Source organism: Heterodontus francisci, chromosome 3 (assembly GCF_036365525.1).
Source record: "Heterodontus francisci isolate sHetFra1 chromosome 3, sHetFra1.hap1, whole genome shotgun sequence".
Lineage (NCBI taxonomy): Eukaryota > Metazoa > Chordata > Chondrichthyes > Heterodontiformes > Heterodontidae > Heterodontus > Heterodontus francisci.
Window position 1 is genome coordinate 177661708 of NC_090373.1, and position 24451 is coordinate 177686158.

Here is a 24451-nt window from a genome sequence, read left to right on the forward strand (position 1 = left end):
ATCTAAATTCTTCAGTTCCTGCCTAATATTGATATAATTAGCCTTTCCCCAATTTAGCACCTTCACCTGAGGACTACTCTTATTCTTATCCACAAGTACCTTAAAACTTATGGAATTATGGTCACTGCTCCCGAAATGCTCCTCCACTGAAACTTCGACCACCTGGCCGGGCTCATTCCCCAATACCAGGTCCAGAATGGCTCCATCCCTATCTACATAGTCCCATAGTCTCAAAAGCCTTTGCTGGACTGCCTGTGTCTATGGCTGTGTCTTTCTTTTATCTCTTGTTGTTCACATTCAGAAAGGAAAGTCCTGTCAGACCTCCCCAACACAATGGGGCTGAAGCAATTATCGAGACAGGCCAGTGACTTCCCTGATGAGGAAACAACATCAAATCTTAAACATTCACATCCTAAATACTTATCATCTCATAGGAACAAATGAACATAGGAATAGGAGTAGGCCATTTAGCCGTTCATCCTGTTCCACCATTCAATTAGATCATAGCTGATCTCAGTTTTGAAATTTTGAATTAGCCCCCATTATCAACAGCTTTTTGGAGAAGCGGGTTCCAGATTTCCACTATCCTTTAGAGTCACAGAGCCATACAGCACAGAAACAGGCCCTTCGGCCCATCGTGTCTGTGCCGGCCATCAAGCACCTAACTATTCTAATTCCATTTTCCAGCACTTGGCCCGTATCCTTGTATGCTATGGCATTTCAAGTGCTCATCCAAATACTTCTTAAATGTTGTCAGGGTTCCTGCCTCTACAACCTCGTCAGGCAATGTGTTCCAGATTCTAACCACCCTCTGGGTCAAATCCCCTCTAAACCTCCTGCCCCTTACCTTAAATCTATGCCCTCTGGTTATTGACCCCTCGGCTAAGGGAAATGTTTCTTCTTATCTAACCTATCAATGCCCCTCATAGTTTTGTAAGAAATGGTATCTGCATGGCCTAGTTCTAATTTTAAAGTTGTTTCCCCAGTTTTGGACTACTGGGCCAGAGGAAATCGTTTCTCTGTACCTACCCAGCCTACTACCTTGATCATCCTAAATATCTCAATTCGATCAAATCGGGCATCCTCGGAGGTGGCTTCGGCGAAAGATGGCGAGCTCCGTCGGAATGGGTCGCCAGATCGCCATTTTACGCTCTTCGGACGGCAGGCCAGATGGGGACACCGCTCGCCATCTGATGTAAGACAATTGATGGTAAATTGAGATAATTAAACAGCCAATTGACTGCTATTTTACATCCCCTGTGCCATGTTACGTTATACGCATGGGCCACACGGTGGGGGATGGTGGGGGGCGGTGGTGGTTTGCAGACCCAGCAGCTTTAAATGAGTGTCAACTGAAGGAGTGTGAGCTACTGGAGTTTTGGGTTTTGCGTGTTTTATTTAGCAACAAATTCCAAGGTCTGGGCTGATATTGCTGGCTCACCAGGGCTCACTTGTGTGATTGATTCTCCTGGCAGGGCCATAGCTTCTGTGATTTATCCCGGGTGGGGGTCTGGAGGTGGTGTGTGAGTGTCATTCCTTGCAGCAAGCAGTAAAAAGCTGTCCCCGTTACATTTTTGGGATGCTGCTGTCGTGGAAATTGTCCATTCTGGAGGAAGGTCCTCCAGCGCGGAAGAGAACTGGACAAGGAGGGATAAGTGGGCAAGTGGCCAAGGACATCAGCGACCTGCCGGCCACCTGCAGGTGCAGCCTGGTAATGGGGGAGGAGCAGAAGGCCACAGATTGGACTGGGCGCAAGGACCTGTGAGGAGTCAAATCTACCCAGGAAGCAGGGTGTACCAACAGCGGTCTAGTTTCCTGCAGATGTCAGAACACCAGTGTCTTAGATAACTGCACCTGTCACAGAGACTGTAACATCTCTGTGTGAGATAATGGCAGTGGAGGTCAGCACCAACTGTGTGGGTGGCCATCTGGTGCTGGTGGCTCTAAAGGTCACAGTCGCTCTGAACTTCTATGCATCAGGCTCATTCCAAGCTGCCACAGGAGACATGTGTGGAATCTCACAATCATCTGCACGTCACTGCATAAAGGTGGTCACTGATACCATCTTCAGGCAGGCCAACCAGTACATCAAGTTCAAGACAGATGCGGCTAATCAGACTGAGAGAGCCAGAGACTTCAGCGCCATCGCTGGGTTCCCGATGGTCCAAGGAGTTATTGACTGTACACATGTGACCATCAGAGCTCCAGAAGGCCAATCAGGGGCCTTCATTAACTGGGAGGGATTTCACTCTCTCAATGTCTACCTTGTCTGTGACCACCGCAAGGGTATATTGCAGGTGTTTGCTCACTATCCTGGCAGCAGTCACGACGCATTCATTCTCCAGGACTCTCAGGTGCCACTGCTTTTCAACCCCCTGAGTGCCTGTGAGGATGGATACTTGGAGGCGATGGCGTTGTGGTAATGTCACTGGACTAATAGCCCAGAGGCCCAGGCTAGTGCTTTGGGGCCATGGGTTCAAATCCCACCAAGGCAGATGGTGAAATTTGAATTCAATTAATAAAAAAACCTGGAATTAAAAAAGCTAGTCTAATGGTGACTATGAAGCCATTGTCGATTGTTTGAAAAAACCCATCTAGTTCACTAATGTCCTTTAGGGAAGGTAATCTGTCATCCTTACCTGGTCTGGCCTACATGTGACTCCAGATCCACAGCAATCTGGTGGACTGTGAGATGGTGCATTGAGCCACTCAGTTCAAGGGCAATTAGGGAGGGGCAATAAATGCTGGCCTAGCCAGTGAGGGTGAAGGGTTTGAGGAGGAGGGGGAGCAGCGACCTGGATGGCTGGGTGAAGCACTTAGAGGTTCACAAGAATTGGAGGCTCGGGAATCTCTAATACTGAGGTGCTTCTCCTGAGCTGAGGTTCTTGAGCCGTGCAGTCTGCCAGCGACTGACATGTCAATCTAACTTCAGGCATTCACTTCTACTGGAAGCCCAGAAGCACTCACCGCCAAGTGCTAATCACAGCTGCTATGGTTCACCTTTCCCTCTAACTCAAGGGCCACTGGTGAACCTCCCCCGAGTCTCCATATCAGGTAGAAAAAAAATTGCTTTGTACATCATCACTTACTTGAGACATAAGCAAAAAGAGAAATGTAATAAAGTTTATAGAATTTTGCACAAATATTAATATAAATCTAAATCATACCAGTGAAACCTAAGTGCCGTTGCAATGATTTCTTAAATCGTTTCCGAGCGCTCCTACGTGTCGATCCCCCTTCGCCGCCAGCTACAGCAGAGGCTGGTGGCTGAACAGGCTGCCCCGGGGCTCGGGATGTCCTTGGTGGCCGTCCTCTGGCTGCCCAAGGCCATGAGGACTCCGGCATGTTGTGGTGACCCTGAGCAGTCTCAGGACCATCCTCTGACATCCTGGCATTCTGAGGTGCGAGTGTCACTGGCAGAGGAGCCAAGGAGCCGCTATTCACATCAGGAGCGCCCTGACAGGACCCCCAGATACAGACTGCTGCTGTTCCTCTGCCATCACGAGGCACATTTGGGCCTCCCTGCTGACCTGAGACAGATGAGCACCTGGAGGAGAGCCCAGGTGCCTCGTCCCTCTATCGCATTGACACTGACACATGGAGCTCACCTGCAATGCGTTGGTGTACAGGTCTGAACGAATCTCCGACAGCCACTGGTTGGTCTGCTGGAGCTGGTTCTCCACAACAGTCGCCAATCTCTCAATGGAGGAAGCCAGTCACACAGATGAGAGGGACATGGCAGAACTCATGGCCTGTATGGACTCCTCCACAGTCTGAGCCAGAGCACGCATACCCTCTGATAACTCCTCCAGATCTTCACACACCTCACGCTGCAGCTGAAGCATCTGCTGCCTGACGGATGCCTTCAGAGGCTTGTCATCAGCAAGGGGCTCAGCACTGGCCTGGTCTCCCACAGTTCCCCGAGTGTCAGAGGTCTCAGCCGAAACTACCTCCGGCAGCTGGTCTGGCACCAGTGCAGTGATAGAAATAGGTTGTGACCACAAACCTGAATGTGCAATTTGCCCAACCGAGGTGACTGTATCTGAGCTGGTGATCAGTATGGGGCATGGATGTGTTTCTGCACCCTCTGAGGTCCCCTCCTCCTCCTCAGAAGGGATCGGACATCCCCCAGATCTTTCACCTGGCAATAGCTGGGATTCACCTGCAACAGAAAGCAGAATGATCAGATCTGTGTTACACTCCGGACTGAAAGACATGTCTTCGCCTGCAGTCTGGCCACATGTCTATGACTTTGAATGCGTGACCAACCTTCATAGTTTGAAGCTCCCCCCACCGCCTGTATTCGTAATCTAGGGAACTCAGCCTCCTGGCCAGCTGCTCCGGCCTCACTGTCTGCAACTGACCGTCCTCCATCCTCACCAGCCAGCAGCAGTGCCTCCTCCTCCACAGCAGCAAGACTCGCAATGAGTGGCACAGTGGCACAGGTCCATGCACTTCCACAGGCAATCTGGGCCCCCTTCCCCTGTTGAGACATGTGAGAATCATTTCAGTTACTTGACTTGAAAGACCATCCGCTCATCCCTCTTGCAGCATGCTGCCTCTGGGACCATTGCCATGCAAATGTGAGGCTGACACACTTCTGGACCCTTGTGCTGGTCAGATGTGCCAGGTATATGCCCCATGACAGAGCTGCAGCCATTAACTCCAAATGGAGGGTTTCTACTTTGCAACATCAACACCTGCATACCCACCCATCTGAGTACAAAGCAACGAGGACTGAGATATGCCACTCACCCTGGCAGAGCAGAGAAGGTCATTGACCCACCTGTGGCATTATATCCACATCCTCCTCACAACTCAACGGCTGTTAACCAACTCCGCAACCTCCGTCCAGGCCGTCCTGGTGATCTGGGAGGCCTCCTCCTTCTGTCCGAGACAGAGCTAAGTGCTCCCATAACCAACGGATCAGATCTAAACTCTGCCACATCCAGTTGTGAATGGTGGTGGACAATTAAACAACTAACTGGAGGAGGTGGCTCCACAAATATCCCCATCCTCAATGATGGGGGAGCCCAGCACATCAGTGCGAAAGATAAGGCAGAAGCATTTGCAACAATCTTCAGCCAGAAGTGCCAAGTTGATGATCCATCTCGTCCCCCTCCTGAAGTCCCCAGCATCACACTCGCGTGATATCAAGAAACGACAGAAGGCATTGGATACTACAAAGGCGATGGGTCCTGACAATATTCCGGCAATAGTACTGAAGACCTCTGCTCCAGAACTTGCCGCACCCCAAGCCAAGCTGTTCCAGTACAGCTACAACACTGGCATCTACCCGGCAATGTGGAAAATTGCCCAGGTGTGTCCTGTACACAAAAAGCAGGACAAGTCCAACCCGGCCAATTATCGCCCCATCAGTCTACTCTCAATCATCAGTAAAGTGATGGAAGGTGTCATCAACAGTGCCATCAAGCCGCACTTGCTTAGCAATAAACTGCTCAGTGATACCCAGTTTGGGTTCTGACAGGGCCACTCAGCTCCTGACCATATTACAGCCTTGGTTCAAACATGGACAAAAGAGCTGAACTCAAGAGGTGAGGTGAGAGTGACTGCCCTTGACATCAAGTCAGCATTTGTCCGAGTATGGTATCAAGGAGCCCTAGCAAAACTGGAGTCAATGGGAATCAGGGGGAAAACTCTCCGCTGGTTGGAGTCATACTTAGTGCAAAGGAAGATGGTTGTGGCTGTTGGAGGTCAATCATCTGAGCTCCAGGAGTTCCTCAGGGTAGTGTCCTAAGCCCAACCATCTTCAGCTGCTTCATCAATGAGCTTCCTTCAATCATAAGGTCAGAAGTGGGGATGTTCGCTGATGATTGCACAATGTTCAGCACCATTTGCGACTCCTCAAATACTGAAGCAGTCCGTGTAGAAATGCAGCAAGCCCTAGACAATATCCAGGCTTGGGCTGATAAGTGGCAAGTAACATATGCGCCACAAAAGTGCCAGGCAATGACCATCTCCAACAAGAGAGAATCTAACCATCTCCCCTTGACATTCAATGGCATTACCATCGCTAAATCCCCCACTATCAACATCCTAGGGGCTACCATTGACCAGAAACTGAACTGGAGTAGCCATATAAATACTGTGGCTACAAGAGCAGGTCAGAGGCTAGGAATCCGGTGGCGAGTAACTCACCTCCTGACTCCCCAAAGCCTGTCCACCATCTACAAGGCACAAGTCAGGAGTGTGATGGAATACTCTCCACTTGCCTGGATGGGTGCAGCTCCAACAACACTCAAGAAGCTCGACACCATCCAGGACAGAGCAGCCTACTTGATTGGCACCCCATCTACAAACTTTCACTCACTCCACCACCGACGCACAGTGGCAGCAGTGTGTACCATCTACAAGATGCACTGCAGCAATGCACCAAGGCTCCTTAGACAGCACCTTCCAAACCCGTGACCTCTATTATCTCGAAGGACAAGAGCAGCAGACGCATGGGAACATCACCACCTGCAAGTCACACACCATCCTGACTTGGAACCACATCGTTGTTCCTTCACTGTTGCTGGGTCAAAATCCTGGAACTCCCTTCCTAACAGCACTGTGGGTGTACCTACCCCACATGGACTGCAGCGGTTCAAGAAGGCAGCTCACCACCACCTTCTCAAGGACAATTAGGGATGGGCAATAAATTCTGGCCTAGCCAGTGCCACATCCCATGAATGAATCAAAAATAAAGAGGACCTCCTGCCTTGTTTCAGCCACCTGGAAGAGGACATACAGGGAATCGTTGGTGAACCGTGGGGCCACCCGGGTTGTTCTCTGTGCCATTGCCGCACACGGGTACCGGTCCTCCACAGGGGCCACAATTGGATGTGTGACTGTCTGGTGGGTCACCCTTTAAGATCAGAAGACAATTCCTGGTTCCCCCCAGCCTGCTATCAGTGCCCTCACTGTAGATCCTGCTCCTCTTACTCTACTCTGAGAAGCATGCAGAGTTCTCAGAGCCACTGAAGGTGCATGGAATACCAAAAGGCGCCTCCAAAGTGTTACAAATGGGAGAACCATTGCTTGAGCACCCTAATGGTTTGCTCAGTGATGTTTCATTGTGGCCAGCATGGCTCTCATCGTACACATGTTGGACACATGTGGTTGGCTTGAGCACCGGAATCATCAGCCTGGTGTTAAATGAATAGCCCTTGTTGTACAGAAGCCACTCTCTGGTTTGCCATGGTAGCTCAGATATTGAGGGAACAGTGGACTGGCACAAAATAAAAACATCATAACTGCTACCTGAATAGCAGACTATCACTCGCATGATGTGATGAACATGGTCGCATGCCAACTGTACATTCAGTGAGTGGAATCCTTTCTGGTTACCATTGAGATGTGGAACTGCAAATCCATGTGTCCAATCAATGGCACCCTGCATCATGGGGAATCTCGCTGTCCTTGTGAAACCACGTGCATGCTCCATCTGCTTCTCTCTAGTCAGAGAGAAGACAATGAACTCCCCTCTCCTGCAAAAACAGCGTCTGTCACCTCTCTGATGCATTAGTGGACGGCAAACTGGGAAATGCTACTGTCAGGCAAACCCCACCTGCCAAGATTGAGGCACACATTATTTCGCCACATGAACATTAAAACTTAAAATTGCAATCTCTGACTGGAAGGACATTTGCATAGTCCCAGACAATGTGGAAACAAAGGGAGCCAGTCCCTGTTTCTCCAATACACAGAAGTGGTCAAACCAGTTCTAGTCAAATGTCTAGCTGGCTGGAGCTTTTCAAGTTGAACTTCCAACAAAGGACGTTGAAGAGACTATTCCATATAAGGAGCTAGTCATATGACTAACCTGCTGAGCACCCTGGGAGCTTTTTTAATTTGAACTTCCAACAAAGGGATTTAAGGGGAGACAAAGCTGTGTGCTGATGGAGTAAATACCTCTCCTGGAACTGAAGCAAGAATTACAGGCTCTCCTGTCTGCCTTCATCTCTTTCCACGGAACTGAATCTTGTGAAAACACATGAAACTAAAAGTGAGAAAGATTTCCTATGTGAACAAGTTTTAAGACTAATACTGGGCCCCAAAGCAACACAAGACCATACCTTCAATCAAGGACTACAGTGAGCTCGAGAAACCAGTAACAAGATATTGCCTCAAACTGTTGAACTTATCTTTACCTCTGCTCTTTCTGTCCCTACTTTGCATGCTTATATCGTGTGTGCATGCTAACATGGGTACATTGTATATCCATAAGCGTGAACCATATTAGAGTTCAAGTTTAAGGTTTAATAAATTTAATTGTTCTGCTTTAAAACATGGAAATCCTGTGTGCGCTCAGTTCTTTGCCTTATAATTGGCAAAGGGGAGCTCAAAACACAGTGTGTTTAAAAATTAAATCCTGTTACAATAAGACCAGGTAAAGATAGCAAAAGACCCCTAGACATTGCTCACCTGGTCGTAACACTACAAATGTCACCTGCTCCAGTCTGGAAGGAGCCTGATGCAAAGAAATTCAGGTCCACATCCTGCTCTGAGGCTGCAGGTCTTGTTGCAAGAGGTAGCAGATTTCTGAGAGCACTGCATTTGTAAAACAGAGTTGACACACACACTTCTCCTGGCTTAGGTCGAGGTAAGAGAAATGTTGCCGGAAGACGCTAGGTGGATAAGACCCCTACTCAGAGCTTTCTGTCTTCCTCCTCCTCCTCCCTCTGTGAGCAGTTTGCCTTTGCTGCCTCTGCTTTATCTCCCTCTCATGCTGCAGCCCAAGGGGGATGTTAACTATACTACCCATGACTGGGAGAAAGTGCTATGTACAGAACCCTTGAAGTCAGATCCAAGGCCTTCGCCACACGCAGCAGCACTCCATGTCAACTTTAAACCAACTTTAAACAACTTTGTAAACCACCAAACACTAAAATCAAACAGAGTTAGCAGAAATTAATCAGCAACTAACCTGAGAGTGGTTGATGATCCTTTAAATAGCATTGATATGGGGTGGTCCTTCTTGTTGCTGAATGCATGTTTAGCTGTGTGTGTTTAAGAGAGTGTTAGCTGGAGTGGCGAGGTCAAAAATAGAAGTGCTGCAGTCAAATCAGCATTACACACTGATTGACAGCACGCCCTGCATACTCTGCATACTTTACGTGCATGATCCTCATTCCTGTGTTATTGACCGCCCCAAAATAGCTTCCGGCATGGGCCTCACCCATAGCACCAAAAGTACGGGCACTGCAGAGCCCCATTTTGGATCGAAAAGTGTCCATCCCCTCAGCATCAACATCAACAGAAATGTGTGAAATATAACAGGATTCCTGAGGTTCCATGAGTTAGCGATTGGATGAATTCACCTTCCTTACTCTGTCAGAGTCTTAACCCCACCTAGACAAGATACTTCTTCCCGAATATTCACAGCAAAATCAACTAGAAAAGGCAGAAAAAAATGAAAATATATTAAACTCTCAGGAACTCTTTGTAGAGATTGATTCCTTGAAGAAACGCAGAGTAAGGATCCCTCCTTAGAATAGGTGAGGTGAGAGTGACTGTCCTTGACATCAAGGCAGCATTTGACCGAGTATGGCATCAAGGAGCCCAAGCAAAACTGGACTCCAGGGGAATCAGGGGAAAACCTCTCTGCTGGTTGGAGTCATACCTAGTGCAAAGAAAGATGGTTGTGGTTGTTGGAGGTCATTCATCTCAGTCCCAGGACATCACTTTAGGAGTTCCTCAGGGTGGTGTCCTAGGCCCAACCATCTTCAGCTGCTTCATCAATGACCTTCCTTCAATCATAAGGTCAGAAGTGGGAATGTTCAGCACCATTCGCGACTCCTCCGATACTGAAGCAGTCTGTGTAGAAATGCAGCAAGGTCTGGACAATATCCAGGCTTGGGCTGATAAGTGGCAATTAACATTTGAACCACACAGGCACCAGGCAATGACCATCTCCAACAAAAGAGAATCTAACCATCTCTACCTGGCATTCAATGGTATTACCATCGCTGAATCCCCAACTATCAACATCCTAGGGGTTACCATTGACCAGAAACTGAACTGGAGTAGCCATATAAATACTGTGGCTACAAGAGTAGGTCAGAGGCTAGGAATCCTGCTGTGCGTAACTCACCTGCTGACTCCCCAAAGCCTGTCCGCAACTACAAGGCATAAGTCAGGAGTGTGATGGAATACGCTCCACTTGCCTGGATGGGTGCAGCTCCAACAACACTCAAGAAACTCGACACCATCAGGACAATGCAGTCCAGTTGATTAGCACCCCATCTATAAACATTCGCTCCCTCCATCACTGACACACAGTGGCAACATTTACAAGATGCACTGCAGCAATGTACCAAGGCTCCTTAGATAGCACCTTCCAAACCCTTGACCTCTACCACCTCGAAGGATAAGGGCAGCAGATGCATGGGAACCGCCGTCTGCAAGTTCCCCTCCAAGCCACATCATCCTGACTTGGAACTATTTCGCCATTCCTTCACTGTCGCTGTGTCAAAATCCTTCAATTCCCTTCCTAACAGCACTGTGGGTGTACCTACACCACGAGGATTGCAGCGGTTCAAGAAAGCAGCTCATCACCACCTTCTCAAGGGCAATTAGGGATGGGCAAACATAGAAACATAGAACATGGGAGCAGGAGTAGGCCATTTGAGCCTGCTCCACCATTCATTATGATCATGGCTGATTATCCAACTCAGTAACCTGTTCCCGCTTTTGCCCCATATCCTTTGATCCCTTTAAACGCAAGAGTTATATCTAACTCCTTCTTGGAAACATACAATGTTTTGGCCTCAACTGCTTTCTGTGGTAGCAATAAATGCTCTCCTAGCTAGTGGCACCCACATCCTTTGAAAAAATAAATAAAAATGGACACTAGGACACTATCCTGAGGAACTCCTGCAGTGATGTCCTGGGGCTGAGATGATTAGTTACAACAACCACAGCTGTCTTCCTTTGTGCTTGGTATGACTCAAACCAATGGAGAGTTTTTTCCCTTGATTCCCATTTACTTCAGTTTGGCTATGGCTCCTTGATGCCACATTTGGCCAAATGTTGCCTTAATATCCAGGGTGATCACTCTCACCTTCCCTCTTGAGTTCAGCTCTTCAGTCCATGTTTGAACCAAGGCTGTAATGAGGTCAGCAGCTGAGTGGCCCTGGGGGAACCCAAACTGAGCATCAGTGAGTAGGTTGATGCTGTTTAAATGGCGCTTGATAGCACTATCAACGACACCTTCCATCACTTTGCTGATGATCGAGAGTAGACTGATGGTGCGGTCATTGGCCAGATTGGATTTGTCCTGCTTTTTGTGTACAGGAAATAACTGGGCAATTCCACATTGTCGGGTAGATGCCAGTGTTGTAGCACATTGCATAGGGTATCCAGATTGTAACTGATCTGTTTGCTTATGTGTGTATTGCTTATGCCTTTAGCATGGTGCCATCTGTCTTAATTCAGCACAGAGCACAAACTAGCACGATTAGTGAAGTTTTTTTTTATACCTTGTTCTTTTTCCCCTGGCCTTTGAGCCTGCTCCACCAGTTGCTTAGTGACACCATACAGATGCCATTGCTATGCAAACAATCAGTACTGGGACCATTTCCACACTCCCTCATCTTGAAGGGGATACTGGGATGACACAAGGCAGTAGGGAGGAGAGCCTCAGCAAACCTACTGTCTATTTGTTGACTGAGATGGTGGGCCATCAGCAGCAACAGAATTGTATTCAACCACAATCTGTAACCTCATGGCCTGGCATATTCCCCCACTCTACCATTACCACCAAGCCAGGGGACCAACCCTGGTTCAATGAAGAGTGAACAAGGAAAGTAGGCTGTGGAGGGAGGGGTGGTGGAGGTGGGATAGGAAGTATCTAGTCACGATGCTCCAACCATCATGGTGTGAGCCAGGCTTGATGGACCAGATAATCTTTACCTCCTCCTCAATTTTGTATGTTCATATAGATACCCTTGTCGCCCCAGCAGTATCCAACTCAAAACACAGGACATCACTGCAGAATTGAAGAAACAGGATATTAAAAAAAAACAGAGCATGCTGGAAACACTCAGCAGGTCAGGCAGCATCTGTGGAGAGAGAAACAGAGTTCACATTTCCGGGTGATGTCCTTTACTCAGAAACTATTTTAAAAAAGACATTTGATTCATTATGCCCGTTCCTTCCTTCTTTCCAACGCAATATATATCATCTGAGCAAAGTTTCTGCAAAGTTTCTCTGTGCCCTCTAGAGTAGGAGCTTTCTAGGACTGCATAGGCTCTGACATTTGAGCCTCAGGAGCAACTTGTTAAAGTTCAAACCCACATCCTCTTAATTTGCATTTAGCTCAAGCTGCTGAGGCTAACAGATTTCGATGTACTAATTTAGGAATTACCTACTAATGAGGTATTTGTGCTAAGAACAGCACTCTCCAACCCCCAGGCTCAGAAAATTCTGGCAGCTTGAATCAGTGGATAAGAAATATAGCTCAAATAAGATTAAGCAATCAGTTTGCTAGCCCTGAGGGAACCATCTGAGGTCTGGGGTATCCCTTCTCTGGATGTCACTCCAGAAGGAGTTTCAGAATACTTACCCAAACATACACTCATAGATGCTAACCTTAACATCATGCCTTCCTTGTCAAACCGTCTCCATGATCCCTGGCAGCTCAGGGACTATCGTGCCCCATATAGCATTTGATCTGTATTTATCCTTTAAAACCGTCTGTCCTGTTCTTAACCAGACAGTCATTCAGCAATTTTGTTCAAAGATGTTAATTAGTGCAGTATTAAATACTTTACCTGTGGGAAGCTGAATCTTTCTTATTTCAAAGCTTGCTTGAGGCTTGTTAAATTTTCTATTCATTGGCTGTAGTCTCTCAGTCGTGGTCTAACTCAAAAAACACCCTTGCAACTGTGTCAATCGTTGTTTCACAGAATTACTTTTCTTTCAGAATAAGCTGGGATGCTGTGAGTCTCTCTTCAATAGTTTAAATCCAATCATCAATCTTATCACTTGTCTCTTAACCTTCTCTAGCACACAGATAGGGGACAGTAATGTCACTGGGCAAGCAATCCAGTCGAATGTGAGTTCATAATCCCACTAGGGTAGGTTGAAAATTGAATTTGGTGAAAAAGAAACTGATGTCAGTAGATGTGACCAGCTGTCAGATTGTCGGAAAAGCCCAGCTGGTTCACTAATGCCATTTAAAGAAGAAAACCTGCCATCCTTGCCTAATCTTAACTGCCCACTGCAGAGCAAGTCACTCAGTTTTATTACAAGGTTATGCTGAAAGGGTTAGATGAAGTAGAGCGTGAACCAGTTGGGCCAAATGGCCCGTAATTCTGTGCCACCCAGCAGTTCAAGAAGAAGGGCAGCTTGTTGCAATAAATGCCTACATACTGAGAATAAATTAAAAAATAGGCCGATCATAATTGAAGATGGTCGGCCTGAAATTCCTTGTGGTTTATAGCAGGATCGCACCTGATGTTTCCCTCCAGCACTAACCTCAGTGCAGTTTACGGAGTAGGACACCTCGTTGACGGGGTTCAGGCAGGCTTCCAGAAGTTTTTGCATCCACGCATTTGTGGCATTAGTATGCTAAGGTCGCTTTCAGACTAGGGGGTGAAAAATTCCAGCCTAAGGGGTCCTTGAACCTGACTTGACTCCTGACTGTCATTTGCCTCACAAGAACTGGGAGGAAGTCCTGCCCCTTACAAGGCAGAAAGGAATCTCCCAGATATGGAGTTAAAGCAGGAATCCAGTGGTATTTCAGTCCCTGTATTCCAAAGGTGACCTCAGCTCTGGTAAAATGGCTCAGTGAAAGCACTTTCATAGTGTGTTCAAGTCACACTTCAGAGACTTAAGTACAAAATCTCCCAGTGCAGTACTGAGGGAGTTCTGCACTGTTGGGGGTGCCATTGTACAGATGAGATGTTAAACTGAGGTCCCTTCTGCCCCATCAGGTGGATTTAACAAATCCCATGTCACTCTTTTGAAGAAGAGCCGGGGAGTTTTCACCAGTGTCCTGGCCAATATTTATCACTCAGAAACATCACAAAAACAGATGATCTGGTCATTATCATATTGCTGTTTGTGGAAGCTTGCTATGTGCAAATTGGCTGCCGTGTCTCCTACATTACAACAGTGACGACACCTCAAAAGTGCTCCATTGGCTGTAAAGTGCTTTGAGGCGTCCTGAGGTTGTGAAAGGTTCTAAGTCAATGCAAATCTTTCTTTCACAGCTGCAATGGAATTAAAACAACTTCAGAAGAGTTGATGCAAATCCAGAGCAGTCAGGACAAATTCCTGTACCAACATGTGAATAAGAAGCACTGCAATCTGGGTCAGGAAGGGTAGAGGTTGGGGTCCTCAGCTGCAGGATTTGAGGGTCAGGATTTAGTACAACTGTGCAGAGAAAGATGGGGCACTTTATAACAATATGCAAATGAGGCAATTGCATCATGTGACGTAATTCCTGCCACCTGTAAAACTGGGTGCAAAAGTTGCACACCATCCTGACTTGAAATTATATCGCCAATCCTTTGCTGTCACTCGGTCAATATTCTGGAGCTTCCTCCCTAACAGCACTCTGGGTGTGTCTACCTAACAACGACTGCAGCAGTTCAAGCAGGCAGCTCACCATGACCTCCTCAAGGTTAGTTAGAGATGTGCAATAAATATTGGCTTTGCCCATCAATGATTTAAAAGAATATGGATCCCTGGTGTCCTGCGAGGTGATTTGAGATTTAAAAGGCCAGCATTTCCATACTGTAATCAGTAAACAACTTGCATTTCTATTGTGCCTCTCACAACCTCAAGGCATTCCTAAGTGTTTTACAGCCAATAGAGTACATTTTGGTTTAGTTTGGAGATCCTGGAGCATGATTAAACAGACACCTGAAGAGAAACAGTCATTGGTGCAAATAGATGTCACAGAATTTGAAACAAAAAAAATTACAAGGAAGAGAATAGCAGCTGAAACAAATAGATGGAACTGTCACAAGTTATCAGCGGCCAATACTACCAGCACAAACAACTCCGAACTTCCTCTCCTCCCTCTTCTATTAACTCTCCCGATTACATCAGGCTGCAACTCGACACAGGAGGCATCATTCGGCAAATGAAATGGGGACCTGTCAGAACACACGGAGACATCGAACAACATCTCGCAATAATCTAGCAAGTGACAGGAACAGGTACAAAATCCTCAGGACATCAGAACAATAGAATCCAAGGCACAGAGTCCTGGGGAATGTCCCAGTTACAGTGAGGCCATTCTGTCCCTTGAGCCTGCTCCACCATTCAATTAGTTTATGGCTGAGTCGTATCATAACTCCATCAATCCATCTTGTTTTCATCATCCTGAATACCCTTGTCTACCAAAAATCAATTCATCTCAGTTTTGAAATTTTCAGTTCACCGAGCCTCAACAGCTTTTTGGGGGACAGAGTTTCCAATTTTGACCACCCTTTGTGTGAAGCAGTGCTTAATGATATTATCCCTTTGGAGTGATTCAGAGTGGCCCCAACGCCATCTCTGGCCCAGATATGGCTGCCTGACTCTGGGGCAGGTGCATGGTGTGTGGCATTCAGGCTGCACATGAAGCTTTGGAAATTGAAAATAATAGCTGGAAATCATGGCAGCCAGTTTCTCTAATGTTGCATTGGAATTCCTGGTCAAGGTGGTGCACGGGAGGAGGAAGATCCTTTCCTCCCTATGCCCTCCAGAGGCAGAAAGTCCTCTGGACAACATCTCTGATGCCAATGGGACGAGGACATTGAGTAGGTCAGTGCCAGGAGTTTAGTTCCTAGAACGTGCCAAACTCTCAAGGTAAGAATCCTGCTCTCTGACTCTCTGCTCATACCTCCACCACTTTGAGCCTCAATACACACACATCTCCCCTCCCCCACTTCCCTTCACTTTCCTACAATCACTGCACCTCCTTCTCCTCATACTCACACACTCACCACAATTACAGCCCTCACTTGTGCCCACATCTTGCACCTTACACACTGTATACCACTATGACAGGTATATTCTCTGAACACCTCACCAGGTTGTCATTAACTTATTGCCTTCTTTCTTACAAGAGAAGCCTGTCCACAACTTGTGATGGGAGGCTGCCACCAGAGGAGGCCTACATCTCTGCTGTCCTGTGGAGGAAAACATGCCGGACAAGAAGCAGAGAGTCATCATAGCCATCTTGTTATATATATTGTTATAGCATCTGTAAAGCGCTAGGAACTAATTATCTAGGAACTAATTGTTATGTGTAAGTGTTCTGGGGTCGGGGGGGGGGGAGGGTGGGGTGGGGGGGGAATATACATGGCTGTACTGGAGAGTCATGTGATATGTAAAAGCACACAGCCTGTCCTCTACCAGGAAGCATGGAAGCTGAATGATCAAAACAAAGACGCAAGCCTTTCCAAAACTAAAGTGTGATTATTTCCTACATATGGGAACCAGAAAACAACCAGAAGACATAATGTGGTGGCAGCGAGTGTCTGTGAGTAAACTCAAAATACTTTAAAATGAATTTAAAGCTGAACTAGTTTGGAAAAAAAATTGACCCAAATTAGGGCCAGAGAGAGAAAGAAAAACTAAGTGAACAGTGCGAAAACAAAAACATGAAATGTCAGCTGGGACCCGAATGAATACACAGCTACAGCCCACTATGAATTGGGAAGCTGATGATGTTGTAGAGACATTTGAGAAGGTTAAACAAAAGTGCAGATTGACAATCAGTAGTTTCCTAAAAGGAGAGCGAAGAGGAAAGGGTCGGCTATATCCTTCTGAGATAAAAGATTAAATTTATTTAGCAGCTGGGAGCAAAGTGAAGAGGACAGCAGGAACCCAGAAAAGAATTTTTGAAACATTTAGCACCCTTCTCCAGCCAAAATCAAATCATCAGATATACCAATATGAATTTCAAGGCCTCAGACAGGAACTAGGGATCCCATTGACAATTTTGTAAGAAGATTGAAAAACGATGCCAGAAAATGTAAATTCAAAGACACAGATGAAAGGCTGATAGATCAGCTCATTTGGAGTTCTGAACATCCTGAAGTATAGAAAGCTCGAAGTGGAAAGGACAAGCTCACAATATCGCATGCTGTAGACACTGCCAGAGCACAAGAATCCACGAACAGACAAATGAAGACACTCACTACCCAAACAGCTCGCCTTTAGTTAAGCCAAGAGAAAGGCAGCAGAGTTGATGCAGTGAAACAACAATGAAAGAATGTACAAGAAACAGAGAGGAAGACGTGCAGGAGCTGTCAACGACCACATGAATTCACAGGCAGAAGGAAATATCTTGCATATGAATCAATCTGCAGAGCTTACGAAAGGACAGAATGAAACCGGATGGACCACCCGGCATCGACCTAGGCACTGGAAATGACAATGGCAAACCCAGCTCTGTCGACCCTACAAAGTCCTCCTGACTAACATCTAGGGGTTTGTGCCAAAGTTGGGAGAACTGTCCCACAGACTAGTCAAGCAACAGCCTGACATAGTCATACTCCCGGAATCATATCTGACAGACAATGTCCCAGACACTGCCTTCACCATCCCTGGGTATGTGCTGTCCCACCGACAGGACAACCCCAGTAGTGGTGGCAGAACAGTGGTATACAGTCAGGAGGGAGTTGACCTGGGAGTCCCCAACATCGACTCTAGACCCCAGGAAGTCTCATGGCATCAGGTCAAACATGGACAAGGAAACCTCCTGCTGATTACCACCTACCGTCCTCCCTCAGCTGATGAGTCAGTACTCCTTCATGTTGAACAGCACTTGAAGGAAGCACTGAGGGTGGCAAGGACACAGAATGTACTCTGGGTGGGGGACTTCAATGTCCATCACCAAGAGTGGCTCAGTAGCACCATTACTGACCGAGCTGGCCGAGTCCTAAAGGGCATAGCTGCTAGACTGGGTATGTGGCAGGTGGTGAGGGAACCAACAAGAGGGAAAAACATACTTGACCTCATCCTCACCAATCTGCCTGCCACAGATGCATCTGTCCATGACTGTATTGGTAGGAGTGACCACCGCACAGTCCTTGTGGAGACGAAGTCCTGCCTTCACATTGAGAATACCCTCCATCGTGTTGTGTGGCACTATCACCGTGCTAAATGGGATAGATTTCAAACAGATCTAGCAATGCAAAACTGGGCATCCATGAGGTGCTGTGGGCCATCAGCAGCAGAGAATTGTACTCAACCACAATTCTGTAACCTCATGGCCTGGCATATCCTCCACTCTACCATTACCATCAAGCCAGGGGACCAACTTGGTTCAATGAAGAGTGCAGGAGGGCATGCCAGGAACAGCACCAGGTATACATCAAAATGAGGTGTCAACCTGGTGAAGCTACAACACAGGACTATCTGCATGCCAAACTGCGTAAGCAGCATGCGATAGACAGAGCTAAGCGATCCCATAACCAACGGATCAGATCTAAGCTCTGCAGTCCTGCCATATCCAGCCGTGAATGGTGGTGGACAATTAACCAACTAACTGGAGGAGGTGGCTCCATAAATAGCCCCATCCTTAATGACGGGGGAGCCCAGCACATCAGTGCGAAAGATAAGGCGGAAGCATTTGCAAGAATCTTCAGCCAGAAGTGCCAAGTTGATGATCCATCTCAGCCTCCTCCTGAAGTCCCCAGTATCACAGATGCCAGACTTCAGCCAATTCGATTCACTCCGCGTGATATCAAGAAACGACTGAAGGCACTGGATACTGCAAAGGCTATAGGTCCTGACAATATTCCGGCAATAGTACTGAAGACCTGTGCTCCAGAACTTGCCGCGCCCCTAGCCAAGCTGTTCCAGTACAGCTACAACACTGGCATCTACCCGGCAATGTGGAAAATTGCCCAGGTATGTCCTGTACACAAAAAGCAGGATGAGTCCAAACCATCCAATTACTGCCCCATCTGCCTACTCTCAATCATCAGTAAAGTGATGGAAGGTGTCATCAACAGTGCCATCAAGAGGCACTTGCTTAGCAATAACCTGCTCAGTGATGCTCAGTTTGGGTTCAGCCATGGTCATTCAGTTCCTGACCTCATTACAGCCTTGGTTCAAACATGGACAAAAGAGCTGAACTCAAGAGTTGCGGTGAGAGTAACTGCCCTTGACATCAAGGCAGCATTTTACCAAGTATGGCATCAAGGAGCCCTAGCAAAACTGAAGTCAATGGGAATCAGGGGGAAAAACTTTCCGCTGGTTGGAGTCATACTTAGTGCATAGGAAGATGGTTGTGGATGTTGGTCTTCAATCATCTGAGCTAAATCATTTGATTCAGCGAGCGGGGAACTGCGAGAGCGGAGCCGGAGCATAAAGAGACCGGGAGAGAGAGAGAGAGTTCACTCAGACAGCGGGAAACAGCGAGAGTGGAGCTGGAGTATAAAGAGAGTGGGAGACAGAGCGAGAGTTCATTCAGCGAGTGGGAAATAGCGAGTGTGGAGCCAGAGTATAACGAAAGTGGGAGACAGAGAGAGAGCTCATTCAGCGAGCGGGGAACAGCGAGAGCAAAGCCAGAGCATAAAGAGAGTGGGAGACAGAGCGAGAGTTCATTCAGCGAGCGGGGAACAGCGAGAGCGGGGCCGGAGCATAACGAGAGTGGGAGACAGAGAGAGAGCTCATTCAGCGAGCGGGGAACAGCGAGAGCGGAGCCGGAGCATAAAGAGAGTGGGAGACAGAGCGAGAGCTCATTCAGCGAGCGGGGAACAGCGAGAGCGGAGCCGGAGCATAACGAGAGTGGGAGACAGAGAGAGAGCTCATTCAGTGAGCGGGGAACAGCGAGAGCAGAGCCGGAGCATAAAGAGAGTGGGAGACAGAGCGAGAGTTCATTCAGCGAGCGGGGAACAGCGAGAGCGGAGCCGGAGTATAAAGAGAGTGGGAGACAGAGCGAGAGTTCATTCAGCGAGCGGGGAGCAGCGAGAGCGGAGCCGGAGTATAAAGAGACAGAGCGAGAGTTCATTCAGCGAGCGGGAAACAACGAGAGCGGAGCCGGAGTATAAAGAGAGTGGGAGACAGAGCGAGAGTTCATTCAGCGAGCGGGAAACAGCGAGAGCGGAGCCGGAGTATAAAGAGAGTGGGAGACAGAGCAAGAGTTCATTCAGCGAGTGGGGAACAGCGAGAGCGGAGCCAGAGTATAAAGAGAGTGGGAGACAGAGCGAGAGTTCATTCAGCGAGCGGGAAACAGCAAGAGCGGAGCCGGAGTATAAAGAGAGTGGGAGACAGAGCGAGAGCTCATTCAGCGAGTGGGAAACAGCGAGAGCGGAGCCGGAGTATGAAGAGAGTGGGAGACAGAGCGAGAGTTCATTCAGCGCGCGGGGAGCAGCGAGAGCGGAGCCGGAGTATAAAGAGACAGAGCGCGAGTTCATTCAGCGAGCTGCTTTCCTTCCAGGAGCAGTCCAGGCATGCCAGAGTTTTGAAAAAAAAAGTCAACAGTGACATCAAAGGAAAGCTGCAAGGTGATTGGTTTGTGAGTAACAGTTGTTAGGGAATAACTCTAAATAGCTGGGGCCGCAACTAAAGTAAAGAGAAAGGTCTACAGTTTTTTTAATATCATAGGTAGTGGGGTTTTTTTTGAGAATCAAGGTACCTAGTGTAAATCTAATTTTTGGGCAATTTAAGGGAGTAAAAACAGAGTGAAAAAAAGCAAAGAGTGACATCACAGGAAAACCATAAAGTTCATTGGTTGGTAAATAACTGCTAATTGAATTACCTATTCTAAGTTGATTTCAAATTAAAGGTGAATAGGAGAAATATTTTACAGATTAAAAACTAAAGACCAGTTGGAAATTTTAAAAAAAAATTAAAATCTAATTGCATAAAATAGAGATGCAGGGCCAGGTGATGTTTCGTACTTGCATGATGCTGGTGGACCCCATTGTGGTTTCTGGTGAACACATCTGTAGCAAGTGTTGACTGCTCGAGGAACTCCGGCTCAGAGTTGATGAACTGGAGTCTGAGCTTCAGACACTGCAACACATCAGGGAGGGGGAGAGTGACCTGGACGCTGTGTTTCTGGAGGCAGTCACACCCCTTAGATTAACTACCGTGAATTCAGCCAGTGGTCAGGGACAGTAGGGTGTGACTATGAGTGAGGCAGGTAGAGAGATCCAGGAGGTAGTGCTGCAGAAGGCTCAGCCATTGTCCTTGTCCAAAAGGTTCTAGATTCTTGCTCCCTGTGTGGACAAGAGCAGGGACTGTCGGGAGGATGAGCAAACTGACCACAGCACCGTGAGGTATTCAAGTGGGGGGAGAAAAGAGAAACGTAGTCGTAATCGGGGATAATATAGTTAGGGGCATAGACACTGTTCTCTGTGGCCAGGATCGAGAGTCCAGAAGGCTCTGTTGCCTACCTGGTGCCAGGCTTCGGAATATCTCATCTGGGCTGCAGAGGAACTTGGAGTGGGAGGGGAAAGATCCAGTTGTCGTGGTCCACGTTGGTACCAACGATATAGGTAGAACGAGGATGGAGGTTCTGCTGAGGGAATATGAGCAGCTAGGGGCTAAATTAAAAAGCAGACCCAAAAAGGTAATGATCTCCGGATTACTACCTGAGCCACGAGCAAATTGGCAAAGGGTCAATAAGATTAAAGAGGTAAATGCGTGGCTCAAAGATTGGTGTGGGAGAAATGGGTTCGAATTCGTGGGACATTGGCACCAGTACTGGGGATGGAGGGAGCTGTTCCGATGGGACGGACTTCACCTAGTTCACCTGGGACCAGAGTCCTGGCGAATCGCATAACTAGGGCTGTAGATAGGGCTTTAAACTAAATAGTGGGGGGGAGGGGGAATGGGGGGAGGGTTCAGTTGCATGGTAAAACAGGAAGTTAAAGGAGAAGTTAGGAGTGCAGGTTAGTGGTGAGGCTGATTTTTACCAAACTGCAAGAAGTATACTGGTTAAACCAGAAGAGAGAAATAATAAACAGGCAAATAAAGCATCAGTGCTGAGGGACAGGTTAGAGGGTATAGCCCAAATAAGAGTTCTATATACAAATGTACTGAGTGTAAGGAATAAACTAGATGAGCTGCAGGCGTAAATTCAAATGGAAGATTATGATGTGGTGGCCATTGTGGAGACATGGCTGCAGGATGGTCGGGACTGGGAACTAAATATACCTGGTAATAAAGTTTACAGGAGGGACGGGGAAAATGGCAGAGGGGATGGAGTAGCCTTACTAATTAGAAATAATATCACCTCATTGGTGAGGGAGGATATAATGAGGGGAAAGCATCCAGTGGAGACCTTATGGGTGGAATTGAGGAACAGAAAAGGATCTAAAACTGTAAGAGGTGTTGTGTATAGACCCCCGATAGCAGTTCTGAGGTGTTAGATTGTATAAATGCACAAATTAGACAAGTGTGTAACAAAGGCAGAGTAGTATTAATGGGGGATTTTAACTTACACATAGATTGGGAGAGGCAGACTAGCACCTGTCAGAAAGGTAGTGATTTTTTGGAATGTGTTCGGGATAGTTTGCTACAGCAATATGTCCTAGATGTAACAAGGGGACAGGCAATATTAGATTTCGTTATGAGTAATGAGCCAAATTTAATTAGTAGCCTAACTCTGCGTGAACATTTATCAAATAGTGATCACAACATGATGGAATTCAAGGTAGCGTTTGAGTGAAAAGCACGAATCAGCTACTAGAATTTTAGACTTGGGTAAGGCTGACTTTACTGGGATGAGACAGAGACTGTCCATGGGAAACTGGGTAGATCTGTTAATGGGTCAAACGATTGAAGAACAGTAGAGAATATTTAAAGAAACATTTAATGAAATACAGAGCGAGTATATACCCCTGAGAGGAAAAAGCTCCACTTCACAGAAAGAACAGCCATGGACAACTAAAGAGATTAGGGATAGCATAAAACAAAAAGAAATGACTTACAAAAATGCAAAACGCAGCACAGATCCGGACGAATGGGATCGATACAAAGACCAGCAAAGGGTCACAAAGAGGCTTATAAGAGCTACTAAAAGAGATCATGAAAGGAAACTTGCAAGGGGCATCAAAATCAATAAGAAGAAATTTTATAGTTACATAAAGGGAAAGCGGGTGGTCAAGAGCAATGTAGGCCCACTAAAAGCTGAAAATGGAGATATTGTCATTGATAATGGGGAAATGGCAGACATGTTGAACAATTACTTTGCCTCAGTATTTACAGTTGAAAAGGAGGATAACTGCCGGAAGTCCCGAAAAAATTAATAGCCGATAGGGGACGGGGACATAATACAATTAACGTAAGTAAAACATCAGTAACAAGAAAATTAATGGAACTAAAGAGTGAGAAATCCCCAGGACCTGACAATTTCCATCCGAGGGTGTTAAAGGAAGTAGGTGAGCACATTGTAGATGCCCTAACTATAGTCTTTCAAAGTTCCCTAGATTCAGGAGTGGTCCCTCTGGATTGGGAAGTTGCACATGTCACTCCACTTTTTAAGAAAGGTGAAAGGGGGAACCAAGGAAATTACAGACCAGTTAGCCTGACATCTGTGGTGGGCAAGTTGCTGGAGTCTATAATCAAGGATAGGGTGCCTGAACACCTAGAAAAATTTCAGTTAATTAGGGAAAGCCAGTATGGATTCATGACGGGAAGGTCATGCCTGACAAATAGTAGAGACAGCCCTGGTAATTATAGACCTGTGAGCCTTACTTCGGTTGTGGGTAAAATGTTGGAAAAGGTTATAAGAGACAGGATTTATAATCATCTTGAAAAGAATAAGTTCATTAGAGATAGTCAGCACGGTTTTGTGACGGGTAGGTCGTGCCTCACAAACCTTATTGAGTTTTTCGAGAAGGTGACCAAACAGGTGGATGAGGGTAAAGCAGTGGATGTGGTGTATATGGATTTCAGTAAGGCATTTGATAAGGTTCCCCACGGTAGGCTATTGCAGAAAATACGGAAGTATGGGGTTGAAGGTGATTTAGAGCTTTGGATCAGAAATTGGCTAGCTGAAAGAAGACAGAGGGTGGTGGTTGATGGCAAATGTTCATCCTGGAGTTTAGTTACTAGTGGTGTACCGCAAGGATCTGTTTTGGGGCCACTGCTGTTTGTCATTTTTATAAATGACCTGGAAGAGGGTGTAGAAGGGTGGGTTAGTAAGTTTGCAGATGACACTAAGGTCGGTGGAGTTGTGGATAGTGCCGAAGGATGTTGTAGGGTACAGAGGGACATAGATAGGCTGCAGAGCTGGGCTGAGAGATGGCAAATGGAGTTTAATGCGGAAAAGTGTGAGGTGATTCACTTTGGAAGGAGTAACAGGAATGCAGAGTACTGGGCTAATGGGAAGATTCTTGGTAGTGTAGATGAACAGAGAGATCTTGGTGTCCAGGTGCATAAATCCCTGAAAGTTGCTACCCAGGTTAATAGGGCTGTTAAGAAGGCATATGGTGTGTTAGCTTTTATTAGTAGGGGGATCGAGTTTCGGAGCCACGAGGTCATG

General features: G+C 46.9%; 1 protein-coding gene across 1 annotated transcript; it reads left to right on the forward strand.

Moving 5' to 3' along the window:
* Positions 1-1889: 1889 nt before the first annotated feature.
* Positions 1890-3635, forward strand: LOC137367161 (putative nuclease HARBI1). Its single transcript, XM_068028597.1, has 3 exons — positions 1890-2419; positions 2933-3026; positions 3216-3635. Exons 1-3 carry the CDS (start codon positions 1890-1892, stop codon positions 3633-3635), a joined length of 1044 nt encoding a protein of 347 aa, XP_067884698.1.
* Positions 3636-24451: the final 20816 nt, after the last annotated feature.